At 42.1% G+C, this 14,060-nt stretch overlaps 2 protein-coding genes across 15 annotated transcripts in view; one reads left to right on the top strand and one right to left on the bottom strand.

Annotated features, from left to right (window-relative positions):
* Positions 1–14,060, bottom strand: part of LOC126336832 (cleavage stimulation factor subunit 2 tau variant) — a 134,540-nt gene that overhangs the window by 76,711 nt on the left and 43,769 nt on the right. Inside the window, exons 1-2 of one of the 3 annotated variants that reach the window (XM_050000905.1) lie at positions 8,849–9,035; positions 8,687–8,765 (exon numbers count right to left, since the gene is read on the bottom strand). The exons of 1 other annotated variant lie outside the window; for it this stretch is intronic. In XM_050000905.1, the coding sequence (XP_049856862.1) occupies positions 8,687–8,765; positions 8,849–8,894 (125 nt within the window). In that variant the 5' untranslated portion in view covers positions 8,895–9,035. Of the gene's footprint in view, positions 1–8,686; positions 8,766–8,848; positions 9,036–14,060 lie in introns of those variants that run through there. One more of the 3 variants, XM_050000904.1, reaches the window with a different exon arrangement.
* The window catches only part of LOC126336830 (protein phtf), a 191,086-nt gene continuing 186,075 nt past the window's right edge, over positions 9,050–14,060 (top strand). For 4 of the 12 annotated variants that reach the window (XR_007565004.1, XR_007565005.1, XM_050000894.1 and 1 more), the window contains exon 1: positions 9,784–9,892. Coding sequence is in view for 6 of the 12 variants with exons in the window: in XM_050000894.1 (XP_049856851.1) it covers positions 9,792–9,892 (101 nt within the window). In the remaining 6 variants the exon portion in view is untranslated. The other 8 variants (XR_007565007.1, XM_050000896.1, XR_007565011.1 and 5 more) reach the window with 6 other exon arrangements.

Here is a 14,060-nt window from a genome sequence, read left to right on the forward strand (position 1 = left end):
AGGCTGTGTTACCAGATGAACTCTGTGGCCTGGTACAAAGCGAAAAGCTTGGCTTTAAATACTGAGAAGTGAGCCGGAAGCCAATATTGAATGACACGGGTGTCAAAGACGAAGACACATCCAACCCCACGGTCAGTGTATTCAAAGGTACTACCACTAAATTACACACAAAGGTCATGAAACTGAAGGGGATAGACCAAAGCTGGAGTAGTGTCCTTAGGAAGCGAATGAAGGCCAAGGTTAACATGGGCCGCTTCATGAATCCAAGGTGGTGAAGGGTTCACACCCATGGGGAAAGTTGCAGGTAGCGTGAAGTTAAGCCTCCGTAGCAAGTGGCGAAAGCGGACTCCAGAAGGAAACGGAGAAGAGGGACGAGCCCCATACTGATGATCAAAGGAATCATCAAAGGAGGAGGCATAGGATGGGTGGCCATGCATGGCAGACAAATGGCATGCATACCTGCTGAGGAGAATGTCATAGCGTCAGGTCAGTGGCAGTTCAGCAGCTTCAGCATACAGACTCTCAACCAGGCTGGTGTAAAATCCGCCTGTGGCCAAATGGATGCCATGACGATGGATAGTGTTGAGACAGCGTAAAAGGGATGGGCGTGCAGGAGCATAAAAAAAGCACCCATAGTCGAGTTTCAAACGGACAAGGGAGGTTCGATTGGCACCCCAAGAAGTACCATTGAGGACACGTAAGACATTGAGGGACTGCACACAGTGGGCTGATAGGTAAGAGACATGAGAGGACCAAGAGAGGTTCCTATCGAGCTTGAGCCTCAGGAATTTTGTAGTGTCAACGAATGGAAGGGCAACAGGCCCAAGATGTAGAGATGGTGGGAGAAACCATTTGCGCCACCAGAAATTCATACAGACGGTTTTATCAGTGGAAAAGTGATAGCCACTGGCATTGCTTCAGAAGTGAAGATGATCAAGACAGTACTGAAGACGCTGCTCAGTGAGGCAGGGCTGTGGAGAACTGCAATAGATGGAAAAAATCTTCAACAAAAAGGGAGCTGCAGATGCCTGACATGAGACAGGTCATTATAGGGTTAGTTGTGATATAAAAAAGAGGACGACGCTCAGGACGGAACCCTGTGGTCCACCTTTTCCTGAATGAAGGTGTCTGACAAGACAGAACCCACACGCACCATGAATACTCAGCCTTGTAAAAATACCCGAAGAAAACAGGGCAGGCACTTACGGGAGCCCCATGTGTAAAGACTACAGAGAATACCAGTTCTCCAGCAGGTGTCATAGGCTTTCTCCAAATCGAAAAATATGGCCACAGTCTGGGATTTCTGCAGAAAATCTTTCATGACATGGGTGGACAAAGTAATGACATGGTCAAATGCAGAATGCCGTGCTCGAAATCCACACTGTGCATTCATGGGTAAATGGCAAGATTCAAGCAACCACACTAGCTGGACATGTATTATATGTTCCATCACCTTGCAAATGCAGCTGGTAAGAGAGATGGGCGGTAGCTAGAAGGAAGGTTTTAGTCCTTACTGGGCTTAGGTATGGATACGATGGTGGCTTCATGCCAGCATCCAGGAAATGTGCCCACAGCCCAGAGGCTGTTGTATGTGTTAAGCAGAAAGTGCCCACAAGAGAGAGATACTGCAACATCTGAATGTGGATAGTATCTGCCTCTGGGGCAGAGGACCGGATGAACTGAGAGCATGATATAGCTCCCTCATAGTGAAGGCGGCAATGTAGCAGACACGATTTGAAGGGTATAGCCCGAGCCGCCTCCACTTGTTTCTGATGGATGAAGGCAGGGGGATAGTGGGAGGAGCTCAAAACATCCACAAAATGGCAGCCCAATGTGTTGGAGACAGCAACGGGATCCATGATGACATCAGCACCTACTGTCAGGTCAGAAATGGTGGAATGGATCTTGGTTCCAGAGAGCCATCTGAGGTTGGCCCACATGACAGAGGAAGGTGTGGACCTGTTAAATAACTTGTCAATGAAATCCAACTAGCTCTTTTGCAACCCTGAAGAACTCTATGACACTTTGCACACATCTGTTTATAATGAATGTAGTTTTCCAGCGGGTGGCAGTTAAAAACGTGGAGGGCACGTCTCTGTGCACAAATTGTGTCTTTGAATGCCTCAGTCCACCAACGGAATGGGACTAAACGTGGTAAAGAGGAAGAGCAAGGAATAGAATGTTCTGCAGCAGTAAGGATAGCGTTGGTAAGATAGTCCACCTGGTCACCACAACAGCGGAAATCTTGTTCTGCTAAGGTCAAATGGGAGGAGTACAGCTGCCATTTGGGCATGCATGTGGATGGGGTAGGAGTCAGCAGACGGAGAGCACATGGGAAATGGTTGCTCGAGTAGGCAACAGAGAGAACGTAAAACTCAAGATGATGGGCAAGCTGGGCAGTGCAAAAGGATAGGTCCAAACGGGAACAGGTGTGTGAGTAGTCAGAAAGGAAAGTGGGTGCTCCAGTGTTAAGGCAGAAGAGGTTGAGTTGGTTAAGAATGTCAGCTAGCCAAGAGGGCACCCCTCTGGCAGGTCCTGGGAGAACCCCAAAAGGGATGATGCGCATTAAGGTCACCACGTAGCAAAAATGGTGGAAGTAGCTGCCCAATAAGCCGAAGGAAGTCTGCCTTGGTGATATCAAAGGACAGAAGTACATAAATGATGGTTGTTGTTGTGGTCTTCAGTCCTGAGACTGGTTTGATGCAGCTCTCCATGCTACTCTATCCTGTGCAAGCTTCTTCATCTCCCAGTACGTACTGCAACCTACATCCTTCTGTATCTGTTTACTGTATTCATCTCTTGATCTCCCTCTACGATTATTACCCTCCACACTGCCCTCCAACACTAAATTGGTGATCCCTTGATGTGTCAGAACATGTCCTATCAACCAATCCCTCCTTCTAGTCAAGTCGTGCCACAAACGTTTCTTCTCCCCAATCCTATTCAATACCTCCACATTAGCTAGATGATCTACCCATCTAATCTAATAAATGGTAGAGAGAGAAAAAGTCGCGTGGGGAAGGTAAAGGCGAACAGCAACAGCTTGAAGGTGGGTATTCAGGGAGATGGGTTGAATATGAAGGTCATCCCGTATAAGCAGCATGATGCCCCCATGAGATGGGATGCTGACCTCAGCAGAAAAATGAAAACGAATCAGTAAGTAATATGGAAACTCAAAGTGGCCTTGAGGGTGTAACTTCATTTACAAGGGGATGCTGCGATGCTAAAAGTAGCCGTAAATCCTCTTTGTGGGACCAAAGGCCGCAGACGTTCCATTGGAGGACAGTGAGAAGGAGGAAGAGATGTAGGGGTGTCAACTCAGTGGCCGCTGAGGGACTGCCAGTGGAGAGTCGCTACTACAAGGCACAGCAGCATGAGGATCCTGCTCCATGGGGTCCACAGAAGCATCAGCATGCTTGAGCGGTCGGTCGGTGGAGTCCAATGCTGAAAAACAGATGGCCAGCTGCGCTAAGTGACCATGTGGTGACACTGTCGAGCAGGATCTTCGAGTTGGTGAAAGATAAGACAGTTTGTCTTTAGTGGACTTCTTTGAGCCCTTTTGGAGGAATGGACAAAGTCTTCTCAGGAGTACTCCTTCTGTCCTTTCCTGCCTGTGATTGTGTAGTGGGTAGTTTTGCCCCTTTAGGCAAGAGTTTGATAGTTTATTGCACAGTGGGACAGGGAGACGGCAATACTACCTTGACACTGGGTGACTTGACAACATCAGAGCCATTTGAGGTCGCATGTCTGCGTAGTCATGTCCTTCATGGAGAGAGGGGTAACAAGAACTGAACTATAAGTGCCAGACAGGAGAACACAGGGTTTGCGACCAGTCAGTAACTTGCAACCTACTGCGTAATGCACTTATTCCTTGACCCGAATGCCTTGAACAGCCCGCTCATTTAGATACACGGGACAATCACGGGAGGAGGCGGCATGCCTGCCATTGCAGTTGATACAGCGGGGAGGAGGAGGTGGACATTCACCCTCGTGTGTGTCCCTGCCAAAAGTTATGCATTTAGCTGTGTGTCGACAAGATGTTCTAGTGTGATTGAACAGCAGCGCATCGGATTTGGAATGAATGGAAGGACTGTGATAATTTCACAGCCTCCTTTCATTTTGGACGGCAGCACCACCCTATCAAAGGTGAGCAAAAGAGTGCAAGTAGGCACCAAGGAGGAATCGACCTTTTTCATTACACAATGGATGCCAATGACACCCTGATCAGAGAAGTAAGAATATATTTCAGCCTTGGTTAGACTGTCAAGCAGCCTGGTGTAAATGACACCACGGGAAGAATTCAAAGTTCTATTTGGCTCAACTCAAACAGGGTAGCCGTGGAGAAGCGAGGCAGCAAGTAGTTGTTATGCATGAGATTTAGAAGCCATCTCCAAAAGCCAAGTGCCATTCCGTAAATGAAAGCAGGATTTCACAGGGCCAGCAATGGCATCAGCACCTTTGTGAATAATAAATAGATTGACCACGGCAGAGGACCAACTGTCTTCAGTATGTGATACCACAAGCAACCACGGTGCAGTGGGAAGGGTCTCCGAATCAGTAGCCTCATTACGTTTACGTTATGCCGAAGTCGATGGAGCGGATGATTGACTCATCGTGAAGAAATCCCCCACGATTGCCAGCATCTCCGATGGCGCGCTCTTTCCAACTTGGGCCCCCTTCACAATGGGGCGCACCCGCCTTAGGTGATTGTTCACACCTCCTGAACACCTGACGGAGGGACCAATGGACCAATGGGCAACCTGATTATCCCTTGGAACTAGATGGACACCGAACGAAATATACACGTTGCTGTTCTAAATTGGTGTGCAGCTCATCGTCAGACTGCAAAAGAAGGTCCCTGTGAAATATGATACCCTGGACCATATTTAAACTCTTTTGTGGCCTGATGGTTACAGAAACATCCCCCAGGTTGTCACAAGCGAGTAATGCCCGTGACTGGGCAGAGGGTGCTGTTTCGATCAAGACTGAATCAGATCTCATTTTGGACAAGCCCTCCACCTCCCCAAACTTGCCCTCTAAATGTTCCTCAAAAAACTGAGGCTTCGTCGTCATACAAGAATCCCCATCAGCTCTTTAATATACAAGGTACAAGGGTGAATAAGAGTCGCTGCCATCATTAGCCTGACGTTCCTCCTATGGTATGGCCAGGGAGGTGAACAATTTGGGGTTGTACCTCTGTGCATTCAACTGAGCCCGTGAACACTTAGAGACTGCTGGTGTTTGATTACCAGCAAGAGATGATGTACTACGTTTCATCACGTGTCATCCACCCTGATGCCACAGGGGCCCTCCCCATGTGTGCCACCCAGCCGCAGCAAAGGCCACCTGGCAGGATGGCCATTGCTGGGAGTCTTGATGCCCCATGGTGACGGGCATCTATTCTTCGGCGTTTGTGGGGAGTTAACGGCGCAGGCATCAGCAGAGCGATCCCTGTGTGCTCGAGGGGCTACAACCAACAGGGTACATGGCGGCCCCACCATAAAGGACTGGCTACCGTGCTGGATATTAGGTGCTACCAAGCGAACTAGTCCTTTATTACTGTCAGCGAAGAAAACGCACCAAGGAGGGTGACCTCACCCAACAGTTGGAGAATGAGCAGAAGCGTAGATCCAAGTCGACGATGGATGCGATAGCTCTCAGCACATGATGGACACAATGCACCACGTAAGGCGCCCTTCTTCAGTTAGCTCGCTTTTCGGGAAAGTTTTTAAAAAATGGAGGTCAGACGCTACAGGAGACCATGACATAAAGGTCAAAAAGTGTGAAACTCCTTTTAGTCGCCTCTTACGACAAGCAGGAATACCTCGGGCGTATTCTAGCACCCCGGCCCTCAGGGTGGTGAGAAAGGTACACAGTGGAAGGGGTGAGATGGGAAGTGAGGGGCACGGGGAAGGAAATGAAGACCAGGTAGGAAGAATGGGCTACAATAGCTTAGGGAACTGTGAGCGGCACACACAAACTCACGAAAGGACCATGGCCTCCTTGTGGAAGGGAAAGGGGGAGGGGCACATGACACGGTGGCTGCATAAGAAGAGACAATTAGTGATAGCTACAGTTTTCTGAATATATGAACTTTTTAAGAGTGTCACAAGCAGAATAGTGTCATTAAGTTGAGTATACTCCCCTGTTTCCAGGGGAGAGAACAGCCAAACCAAGTAGTGTGGGACAGAGAGAGCACACTGGTGGAACCCCAAAGTATTGTCCACGTGCTCTTGCACAGAATTTATCACGCAGTCATCTTTATACTTGCACTCCAAACATTTGAGCAGTGCTCAAGAATGGATTGCACAATTGTTTTCTACATAGTCTTTTTCATGAATGAGTTACACTTTCCTACATGGCCAGAATTTACAACTGTGTTGTGTCTTATTTTCTTGAGCTCTACCACAATAGATGCAATGAATTTCATATGTTGAAAAGATTTGTATGAGGGGTGTTCAATAAGTAATGCAACACGTTTTCTTAATCGTTTTGACGAAAAATACAGAATTTGTTGTGAGACATCGTGGAATCTTCTCACTTCAGAAACTAGAGCTTCATGAAGTTCTGATAGGTGGCAGCCCTATATATAGCCTCTAAAATGGCATCTGCAACAGAAGTGCATTCCAAGCAGAGAGCTATCACCGAGTTTGATTTGGCAAAAAAGCACACATAGCCAAAGCTGCTTGCAGGAAGTCTATGGAGATCCGACAGTGAACAAAAGAATGGTGAGTAGATGGATGAGGTGCTTGGTAACATCGCAACAAGGTCATGCAAACCTGCCTTATCTCCCATGTGCCAGCCAGTCGCCCACAGCCTTGACACCTGCAATGTGGGTATGTGCAGACACACTCATCCGAGACAATTGATGGATTGCAATCAGACACCTCACTGCTCAACTGGATGGACATCTCTGGTGGTAGTGCTGGCACACTCATCAATCAGTTTGGGTATTCAAGCGAGAGTTCCTGCTTGACTCCTTGCCACCTAACAGAAAACAATAAATGGTAACAAAGGACCATCTGCGCAGAACTGCTTGGGTGTTACTGAAAATCTTCTGTTGGACATCATCACAGCTGATTAAACAGGGATTCATCATTTCAAACGAGGAAAGAAATCGTAATCCATGGAGTGGCACCATACCACCAGAACTCTGAAGAAAAAGTTCAAAGTAGAACCTTCAGCCAGTAAAGTCATGGCAATGGTCTTCTAAGACTGAAGGCATTATTCTTCTTGAGTACTACTTTGTATGCAACTGTAAGGAGAGATGGGCTAAATAGTGGTGTGGCAACTGTCATCAAGGAAAGCTGGACAGCAACAGAAATGATTACAGAAAAAGTTAAAACAACAAACAGAAGACTTACTTTTATTTCTCCAAATGTATGAAGACCCACTACAAATAATGCAGACCAGCTATCTCAGTGTCAACAATGATGAAGCACATATGAAGGTGTCTTAGTGTAGTGGCTGCAAACACAAGTGGTCTGAGTGGCTGTCACCAGTGTCCTATTCAGTGGATAATCACCATTGGGTCTGCCAGATCTCACATGGCCACTATTCGCATCAGGTGGAAACTTACCATTCCATTACCAACCAACCTCGATACAGTGTGGGGTGGTATTGATACATGCTACAACAATTCTGTTTGATGTCCTCCTACATGGTGCAATGATCAACTCCTAAGTGTACTGTGCTACCCTCAGTAAGGTGGTGTAATGCTGCTGCACTGAATTGATATGAAGCTGAAAAACAGGATACTGTAGTCAAAATAGTTGAGAATAATGTGGTGTATTGGAATCCCAAATGAAACCAACACTTCAAAAAAAACTTATTGAACACCAGTTGCCCACTCTTGCAATAAACAGAGAGGTCAAAAGAGTCATAGGTTGCTTATCCAAAACAACATTGCCCAAGTGTTAACTGACCATTACATCCCACAGTTGTATTCCCAAATTTCTGGACTTAAAACAATGTCCTCGTAGTCTCATTTGGGCCTGCCTGAAGCATATGCCAGTAAACCAAAAGAGTCGAGTGTCAGAGTAATGGAATAGTTTCATTTTTCTCCGTATAGTACACTCTCTGCATTTCAAGCCAAATAAGAGGTAAGGTTAAGAAATAAAAAGAAAAAATATTAATGAGTGCATATATTAATGCATTACCACAAAACTATGTATTTATACATGTAGGAACTACTGAACACATTCATTGCAGGTAACCACTCATCAAACAATTATGTGGATGAACTGTGAAACATAAGCTCATGTAACTAACGTAAGTTTGTAACTATATATTTATCGTATCCTAGTGCGTGTGCTCGACTGACGTTCTATCATGGCTTTCTTCAGATGTATCCAGCCAGTTAAAGATTATTAATGGTGAGTAAGGAATCAAGTTTCTTCTCAATCATAATTATTCATCTCAATTATTATGCAAATTAATATTGTTACTTAGCTGAAATGTATTGAAGCGTGGGTCTGGCCCTAACTGCAGTCGGGCATGTTATAAGAAGGCGTGTATGTGTCAATACGACCACTATAGTATTTTTGTCAGTTTTAAAACGACGCCAGCATTAGTAAACTCAAACATTAAAAACACTGTTACGAAAGTCATGAAGTACAAAGGCTTTTGTGAAATTGGCAGTGGCCGTGTCTATTATTTGAATAGGAATTTCTTCGAAACAACTTACTTGAATGAAAGCACTGGGCCAACTTCACTGAATATATCCTTCAATTTCTCCTCAGTTACTTCATAAGGTATATTTCCCACTAAAAAGAGGAAAAGATAATTTTGTGATTTCGTACATATTTTTGAAAAATACCTTTGAGTACGATTCTACATCACTACATACCGAAAACAGAACGAAGAGACTTGTCCATTAAGCTTTGGTCCGTCATCTTTCACCGCAAACAGAATCTCCTCGTACACTTCTTGTCTAACAATAACAACGGTTGTTTACAGCTTTCCTGGCTTCGGCCGCTTATGTTCACAGCTATGAGCAGTGTGATGTGTTTTCAAAGATCATAGCAGCAAATTTGAAAACAAATATTTATAAAGAAAGTCTTTGGCAGAATGGTAGAGTGGGAGTTGAAATCGATTAATCAAAGCATTGTCTAGTCTAGTACTAGTACAGAGAACTGATAGAATTTATATCTATAGGGAAATGATGTAAATACTCGGGCACACGGCATGTTTTGAATGAAAAATCCGTTGTGAAGCGTTCCCGACCTAAAGAAACAGGGAATCATATGATACAATAAAACTGTGAGCACGAACTTAAGCAGATGCGATATAATGTGTGTCGTTGACATAACATGATATTGACGGACGGCAGGTCGTCCGCGTCCACGAGCATGAGTTACAAAGGGAACATCAAAAAAGAAGGCAAAACATTGAATCATTTAAAAGATAATTAATTTGATACAAAAGCAAGCAGTGGCATGTTATTCCACCTGCAGGAGTCTAATGCTTTGTTCTGAAATTTTTGTGTAATGTTTGGCCGTGATCCAAGGTTATGCTAAATTTATTCAATTTTGTTCACCCTAAAGAAGCAGTAATTATTCACATATGCTCCTTTTAGAGCTGTTATATTTGTATTGGAAGAGTTGAAAGATTTTTTTGAATAAATTCTTTCACCTGTAATCAAGTGAAATACATGCTGATTTTTTTTCGTCAGCGTACAAAACATGGGAATGCAGGAAGTAATGTCATGGTAAGTCAGTGACCTGTTGTTACTTGGATGTACCTTAGCAGACGCTTTTAAACGGGAATGTAATCCAGGTTTTTATAATTTCATGGAGACTCGTATACGTTATGTTGTATGCCAATCGGAAATAAATACAAACTGTGTAATATGTTCGATTGACTGTACAGCGAGAACATTTACCTGTCGCAAGTAATAGAAGAAAGTAATTACGTAGAACTTACATAATCCTTAGTCAGCTAGTTGATGTCTTTTCTTTTCAAGAAAATTTTTAACATATTTGCTTTTTTCATATTGGCCTGCATTATTTCAGTGTTTTCTGCTCAGTCTTGAAATTTATATTTATGTATTTCCTGCGACGTCCTTATTATTGGCACTTGCCGTACTTCACCATACAATTTTTAACCGTAATTTAATTAATTTTACCCGAAAAAATGAGTATGTATCTCAGTATAATTCAACATCTAGTCCAATCATCTACAAACAGTGTTCCTAATTTGTAGTGTCGAGCGTTACTGAGAAGCTCATCGTAGACCTACTCAATTACACTGCACTTAAAATATCCTCTTCCACCTGTTTTCTGACCCATTCATGCCTTTTTTCCACATCTACATAATTTGTCACTCTGGGTCTACTTCAGAAATTCTTCTTTTGTTAGTCATTAAACTCATGTTGTTAATATTTTGGTTAATTGGTACTTTTCTCTCTATCTGTAAGTCTGTTTTCTTTCCTTTTCATCTGCTTTTGTACTCCAAAGCCATCTTTTGATGTGTGACAGAGGGTACTTGAGGTACAACTATCATGTCCTCCCTTCGCTGCTGATAGATTATATTAGATGTATTGTTCATTCCAATAGGGTTATAATGAGAAGATTTTCCAAGTTGTCGAATGTGGAACGAGAATACACAATATTTTCAATGAAAAACATATATGTTAATGAACATTCCAGACAGCAATTGAAATGGCCCTCTTGGTGTGTTTTGGATCCTCTTTATTACTATTTCAACTTGATAAAGACCCCAGACTTACTAGCAATACTTAAAAACTGGTTGTATGAGTGTCCTGTAAACCACTTCAATGCTCTTTACAGATTCTTCCAGTTATGTTATGTTATGTTATCCTGGCATCTGGTTATCTGACAACTAATTTAATGTAGTCATTGCACTTTATATTGCTCCAGATAGTTAGACATGGGTATTTTCCTATTTTTATTGTTTCCGGTGATTTTTTAACATTAGTGAAATAGAACAAAAACAGACCTTTCACATATCCATATGAAATATAATGTATTTATTTATGTTATGGGTGAACCACCAGTTCCTGTGCCATTTGTCATTCCTCTGCAGGTCTTCTTGAATTTATCTACAGTCTTCCAGCATTGCTAATTTCAGTAGAAAATAAGTGTTGTTTATGAACAGTGTCAGAGATTCTGACATTATTTATGTATATTGTAAACAGTAACTGCCCTTTAATGCACTGTTGGGGTACTCCCAATTTTTTTTTTTTTTTTTTTTTCATGTCTCTCGATTTCATTGTGTTAACAATGATATACTGAATTCCATCCACTAGGAAGTTCTGAATCTAGACATAAATCTTGTTGTATACTTGATAAACTCATATTTTGTTCACTAAACTGACAGTGTAGAACTGGAATAAATGGCTCCAAAAGCAAAGGAAAACTGCATCAATGTGGGTACCACTGTCTACGTTGCTCAGGTAGTCATCTGAGTTTCGCTAAATCTCTGTTGATTTTTACGGAGGAGATATTAGTTCTCCAAAAAGGTTGTAATGTGTGAACATTAAACTTGAACAGATGTTATAGGCCTATAGCAGTGTGTGTGTGTCCGACAAGCCTACCTGAAAAATGGAAAAACCTGTGCGTTGTTTTTTCCCCCTCCAGTTGCTAGGTGGCCTTCATTGAAATGGCAATCTATAGTAAACAGCTGCCACAAAAGGAGCAGGTTCTTTTGTATATTCTGTGTTGCTTCATATGTTTATCTGATCAGGTCCAGGTGTGTTTCCACAATGAAGCAGTTTTAGGTGATTTTTCTATTCCTTGATCATTGATCTCTACATGTGCCATTTTGGTGTTTCTACACTGATCGAAAGGAGGAACCATATTACAGTCGCCCACAATGGAACAATTCTGGGAGACCAAATTTATCAATTAAGTTCTCTGTCTCTCACTTCTGTTTTCATTTTACATTTGAACTCCTTTAATGCCACTTACATTGCTCATGCACATTTTGATGTTGTTCAGCTTTTGTTTGTCAAAAAGACTTTGGCTTTGCTTAAATGTGAGATGAACCTCTGTTTGCGTTTTTTAACGCGGTTGTAGAATCACTGCGAGCCCTTTCCATCCATTGATGTTATCTATTAAAATACTCGGCATTTTCTTTTCTATTACTTTTGACAACCATAAATATTTTCCTGTCTGTCTGGACATTCCATCCATTTATTTCATTGTTTTCATCTTTTCCCCTGCTGTATAAGTGATTTTGTTTTGTCTTAACCAAGGCTTAACTCTATTTCCCAAATATGGTTTCCATTTGCCACATTGTGGATACTGTATATTTTACATGACATGAAAGGATCACCACATGCCTACATGTTCTTCCTCCATGACTAATCAGGTTCAGAGATGTGAAATAAAACCAAAATTTGTTGTATCAAACAAGAGTAGTTTATTGTGAACTGCACTTGTATGACATATTGACTGTTAACTATCATTAACATTAGCTTCATGGTTGTCAATAAATGACATTGATTGCACTCCGTACATGCTCAAAGAGACTGTAACTACAGAGCAGGCTTACTGTCTGTCCCACCCTTATTTAAGCCATCTGTTTCTTTGTCAATCATTTTATCTTCCTTAGTTTATAATTTATTACAGTTTCCAGTACGTTGTGTGTTGTTTCCTTTTTATACACCCGTGTTCTGTTTTTTTTTATATTGTATATTAATTTTCATTTCAGATGATTGATTGTCATTCTTAATGGGTTTCCAGGATTTCCGTTCTTATGTTGTTACAGGGGTGTCAATTACTATACGAAATTTTAGCTTTGTATCCTTCCCTGTCTTACTATCTGGTTTTGTTGTGTGTTCTGCTAAATATTGTTTGAAACTTGTTCATTTTATTAATCACATCAGTTTCATTTGCATTGCTAATGTTCCAACCAAGTAGCCAAAACTCTTCCATAACAGAAAAGCAGCTATGTATGAAAAAGCTGCTGTTGCTGTTTGTTTGGTTTGTTGCTGATAGTAATTTCATTTTCACTCTTCCAACATTAGTAAGGTGTTTTGTTGCTTTTGGTTTTTATAAATTTCTCTCTACAGTATTCATACTTGTCTCTGGATTTCCAGTGTTTCCTTATTGTATAGATACAAAGATTGCTGTCACACAGTTTAACTGCATAAAAGCATAATATTCATTGGACTGCATGAATTGCAATTCTTTACTTTGAATTATAATTTTATTTAATAATTGATAATTGAAATCTTTTCAATAAATAAAACTGAAGTTAGACTGACAGATTGCTGTTTTATACTGCCCCGTGTAAAAGAACAGCAAAAAATATGGGAAAATTTCATTTTAATTACACTCCACTGTTTAAGCTCTATATCTTACTTGTTAGGCTGTCTAAAAAGACTTTTTATGTGATGGAGAAAAAATTTACCTGTGCTTTACTTTTTCGTTGCATTCTTTCCATGGGCTCGTCTTCATGTATTGAATGTCAGATGTAATCTGCTGCAAACCACTGTGAAGTACATGGTAAAGGGTACAGCCCACCAACCAGCTATTACGACTTTTTCCTCAGCCATTCACGCATGGGGTGTGGGTAGAATGATTGTTCAAATGCCTCTTCTGTGTGCTGCAATTAACTTAATCGTGTCCTCATGATCCCTATGGGGATGATATGCGGGGGGGGGGGGGGGGGGGGGGGGTTGTATAGTTCTAGAGTCATCATTTAAATTCAGTCCTAGAAATTTGTTTGTAAACTTTTCAGTCTACATCTACATGACTACTCTGCAATTCACATTTAAGTGCTTGGCAGAGGGTTCATCGAACCACAATCATACTCTCTCTCTACTATTCCACTCCCTAACAGCGCACAGGAAAAACGAACACCTAAACCTTTATGTTCGAGCTCTGATTTCTCTTATTTTATTTTGATGATCATTCCTACCTATGTAGGTTGGGCTCAACAAAATATTTTCGCATTCGGAAGAGAAAGTTGGTGACTGAAATTTCGTAAAAAGATCTCGCCGTGGCAAAAAACGTCTTTGCTGTAATGCCTTCCATCCCAATTCACGTATCATATCTGCCATACTCTCTCCCCTATTACGTGAAATACAAAAC

This window comes from Schistocerca gregaria, chromosome 2, assembly GCF_023897955.1.
Source record: "Schistocerca gregaria isolate iqSchGreg1 chromosome 2, iqSchGreg1.2, whole genome shotgun sequence".
NCBI classification, from domain to species: domain Eukaryota; kingdom Metazoa; phylum Arthropoda; class Insecta; order Orthoptera; family Acrididae; genus Schistocerca; species Schistocerca gregaria.